This window comes from Triticum aestivum, chromosome 6B (assembly GCF_018294505.1).
Source record: "Triticum aestivum cultivar Chinese Spring chromosome 6B, IWGSC CS RefSeq v2.1, whole genome shotgun sequence".
NCBI lineage: Eukaryota > Viridiplantae > Streptophyta > Magnoliopsida > Poales > Poaceae > Triticum > Triticum aestivum.
The window spans coordinates 17,151,552-17,156,108 of record NC_057810.1 but is presented as its reverse complement, the minus strand read 5'-3'; the positions used below and the strand labels follow the sequence as shown (position 1 = coordinate 17,156,108).

At 52.2% G+C, this 4,557-nt stretch overlaps 1 protein-coding gene across 1 annotated transcript; it reads right to left on the bottom strand.

Annotated features, from left to right (window-relative positions):
* Positions 1–2,566: 2,566 nt before the first annotated feature.
* On the bottom strand, positions 2,567–4,335 carry LOC123135413 (bisdemethoxycurcumin synthase). The gene is made up of 2 exons (XM_044554480.1): positions 3,986–4,335; positions 2,567–3,891 (listed from the first exon to the last, which is right to left on the bottom strand). The coding sequence occupies exons 1-2, from the start codon at positions 4,209–4,211 to the stop codon at positions 2,882–2,884; spliced, it is 1,236 nt and encodes a 411-aa protein (XP_044410415.1). The 5' UTR covers positions 4,212–4,335; the 3' UTR covers positions 2,567–2,881.
* Positions 4,336–4,557: the final 222 nt, after the last annotated feature.

The window sequence follows — 4,557 nt, the reverse complement described above, 5'->3', positions numbered from 1 at the left end:
TCATCCGGGACTCCGAACAACCTTCGGTAACCACATACTATTTCCCATAACAACTCTAGCGTTACCGAACCTTAAGTGTGTAGACCCTACGGGTCCAGGAACCATGCAGACATGACCAAGACGTTCTCCGGTCAATAACCAACAGCGGGATCTGGATACCCATGTTGGCTCGCACATGTTCCACGATGATCTCATCGGATGAACCACGATGTCAAGGATTCAAGCAATCCCGTATGCAATTCCCTTTGTCAATCGGTATGTTACTTGCCCGAGATTCGATCGTCGGTATCCCAATACCTCATTCAATCTCGTTACCGGCAAGTCACTTTACTCGTTCCGTAATGCATGATCCCGCGACTAACTACTTAGTCACATTGAGCTCATTATGATGATGCATTACCGAGTGGGACCAGAGATACCTCTCCGTCATACGGAGTGACAAATCCCAGTCTCAATTCGTGCCAACCCAACAAACACTTTTTGAGATACCTGTAGTGCACCTTTATAGTCACCCAGTTATGTTGTGACGTTTGGTACACCCAAAGCACTCCTACGATATCAGGGAGTTACACAATCTCATGGTCTAAGGAAATGATACTTGACATTAGAAAAGCTTCAGCAAACGAACTACACAATCTTGTTCTATGCTTAGGATTGGGTCTTGTCCATCACATCATTCTCCTAATGATGTGATCCCGTTATCAATGACATCCAATGTCCATGTTCAGGAAACCATGACCATCTGTTGATCAACGAGCTAGTCAACTAGAGGCTCACTAGGGACATGTTGTGATCTATGTATTCACACATGTATTGCGATTTCCGGTCAATACAATTATAGCATGAATAATAGACAATTATCATGAACAAGGAAATACAATAATAACCATTTTATTATTTCCTCTAGGGCATATTTCCAACAGGAGCCGCACGAGGGAAGGGGGAAGATGGTCTAGGGTTTGTCCAGGGGGGAGGGGACGACCTTATCCACGTGGGACGCCGTGGGATGGCCGCCACAGCGGCATCACTGTCCAGGGAGGCGTGGATGGCCACTACGGCCCCCCTGTTTCCTGTAGCGTGAGGAGGGAGAGATGTGAGGTGGCTGGGCCTCCCTGCCCCTCCATGGGCCTCCCTCACTCTTTCCATTCCTTCTTTCTTTCTTTTTGTTTTCTTTTTATTTATTTACTTCTTTTCTGTTTTGCAAAATATTTAGCCAAAAGAAGTCTTTTGTAAATTATGGAGTTGTGCCACATAAATACTTTGCAATATTGAGCACTGCCATAAAAAGATTTTGAGGCAAGATAATTTCATTTAAATTTTATATAAATGAAAATAGATTAATGGGGCTGTTTTGGGCACTGTTTTAGCTCCTAGTGGCATTTTGGGAATTTAGGTGATGCTGTTTTCCTCACCATAAATATTTATGAATTATTTGTAAAATTATGAACTATTTTGTTTGCATTTTTTGGAGATGTAATTTTTTACTTGAAATTTAAACTAATGAATTTGAGTTTGGTTTGAAACAAAGTGAGGATTAGCAACTTAATTATGATGACATGGCATCACTAGGGTGGGGTTACCGTAGCATGATTCTCGGGGTGTTACAAATCCACCCTAGCCAGATACATGTCGGCTCCTTGTCGATCACACCACCCCGTGGACTACACCGCCCACTCCAGCCCCATGTAGAGACATGGCCTCATTAAAGACACTCACCTTCACTGGTTTACCGCCCCCACATAGTTGAACTTGATCCTCACATCGTGACACATAGATGACCTTCAACGCCTCCTCAGAGAGATGAACACTTGGACACGATGATGCTGACACGGCAACGACGACTAACTGACCGTGCTAACCTGCACGACTCCTTGACTCTAACTACCGGATGACAATCTTGACGACTTCCCGGCACCGCACCACCGCTCCCGTCAACAAACCTCCATCCACTGCCTTGCCGACGACAGCCCGTCGTCTCGGGGGTGGGGGGGGGGTGGGGGGGGGGGTGGATCTCATTACTTAAGGTGGTTCACCGTCCTTGCACAAGTTCACAATTTCATCTATACCTCCTCCTAACCACACCGCAGTCTGAGGAGTACAATGCCGGTAGGCAGCTAGACTATGACTAACTTTATTTTTGGTACGGCTAGAAAGAGTAACTGAGATCTCCCTATCAACTTTTAACATCCCCTGAAGTTCACTCACAATGGTCATGTGCCTCGACCGGTTCTGTTCAGTGGCCTGTAGCATCACCACTGCTTCGGAGCAGTCCAACTCCACCTGGATGGGGCAGGTCGTGCGCACCAGTGCAAGCGCGAGGCCTTCTTTGCACGCCTCCAGTTCGGCATCAAGGCCATTATCACATGCAAAGAGCTGCCGGCATGCTGTGAAAATAATTTCATCATGGGCGTTCCGCAACACCATACCACACCCAGCAGTATGATTCGCCACCTCTTGTTTTTTTTTAGAGATTGACTAGTCATGTTTTAATGTGGAATACACAAGCCATTGCTTTAACCGGAGTTGGACCTTCATTTTCTGAGCAGGACGTGGATTTCCTACCGCAAATCCTTCAAAATATTCAAAAATTATCGCATATAGCTAGAAAAATACAGGATCTTTTTTTACAATTTATTAGTAGAATCCAAGTAGTTTCTTTTGGTGAATCATATTACACCCAGCAGGCACTACATATATAATTACTAGCTATAGCTAGTCGTATGGGACATGAACTGAAAGCTCAGTGGGACGTGGCCGTTTGCGGCCTTAATTTGATTTGAGTGTACGTGTCCATTTAGTTTGACACACGTACGTGCACACACAAATACATACGTACGTAAGTAGGCTTGAGAAGGATGATGACTGGACGCCGTCGATGCACCTAGCGTGGACAGCGGAGCACCATGGTCTCGATTGTGACTCCGGGTCCGAAGGCCAGCATGGCGCCCCACTCCGGCAGCAGGCTCCGGCGCCGGCGCAGCTCGTCGAGCACGAAGACGATGGTGGCGCCGCTCATGTTGCCGTACTCGCGGAGCACGTGCCGGCTGGCCGCCAGCTTCTCCGGCTCCAGCTTGAGCACCATGTCTATGTTGTCCAGGATCGGCCGGCCGCCCGGGTGCACCGCCCAGAAGAGGTCGTTCCACTTCCCGTTCCCGGATAACGGAGACGGAAGATGAGCACCACCGTCGTCGTTGTCGTCGTCGTCTCCTCCGCGGAACGCGTGGAGGAGGCAGCGCTCCACGTTCTGCCCGATGAGCGTGGGCACCTGGATGGCGAGGTGGAAGTCGACGCCGCTGCCGGAGACCTGCATGCCGAGCGCGTGCTCCGTCTTGGGCACCGTGGTCTGCGTGGCGTGGACCATCTCGAAGATGGGGCTCTGCTCGCCGTCGCGGAAGGGCCCGGCGCCGACGATGACCGCGCCGGCGCCGTCCCCGAAGAGCGCGTGGCCGACGAGGTTGCCGCCGTCGGGCCCGCCGAAGCAGACGAGCGTGATCTCGGCGCAGGCCACGAGGACGCGAGCGCCGCGGTTGTTCTCGGCGAGCTCCCTGGCGAGGCCCAGCGCCCTGCCGCCGCCGTAGCAGCCGTGGAGGCTGAGGATGGTGCGGGACACGGTGGGGCGGAGGCCGAGCAGCGTGGCGAGCCGCAGGTCGGCGCTCGGGGCGCCCCAGGCGGAGTAGGTGCTGAAGACGAGGTGGGTGATCTCGCTCGCGGGGCGGCCCCACTCGGCGATGGCCTTGGCCGCCGCGCACTGCGCCAGCTTGGGCACGGCGTCGACGGTCATGGCGAGGCGGTTGTCCAGCGACTGCGCGTCGTGGTCGTACAGCTCCGGGTGCGCCACCAGCGTCTCCTCCGTCAGGTGGAAGTGGCGCTTGTCGATGCCCGTCTTCTCGCCTGCAAAGCATAAATTAGTAAAAATATTATTAGCAGTAGCAGGAAAAAACATGCATGCAAATTGTACTGTAGTTGAACGTGGTGAGTATAGTACAGATTCTGGTTAGCTTCTGCTGGAGCTCAGTGAGGTGGTCGCTCTTGGTGACGCGGAAGAGGTTCTCGGCGAAGACGTTCTGGGGCACCTCGACGCCGGTGGGGTTCGCCGTGCCGATGCCGAGCATGGCCGCGGGGCCTTCGGCGTGCTGCCGCCCCGCCGCCACCGGGGCACTGCCGTGCCCGATGCCGTTGCCGTTGCCGTTGGCGGTTCCGATGCTTCCCATGGCCGATCTTTCGGGAGCAGGAGCACTACTTGTGTGCTGGGCAGGGATCACTAGTGGCTATAGCTTTGTGAATGAAGCTTCAATGGCATGCACCCGCTTGGTCTAATGGGGTATGTGCTCGGCCCAGGATTTATAGTCTGTTTCTTTGGCTGGCTGGCTGAACTGTCTGTTTGAGTGGCGGCACTGGCATTAATTATGAGTCCCTCGGGTGCAGCTTCGGACGCAGCCTCCGAGGGAGCTTTCCTCGGAAAAAAAAATGGGTAAACCTCAACTCCATGTGGCTTTCACCAATCCCATGCATCGAATTGGGAGGTGAAGGAAATGGCTTAAAATTAATTCCTCTGGA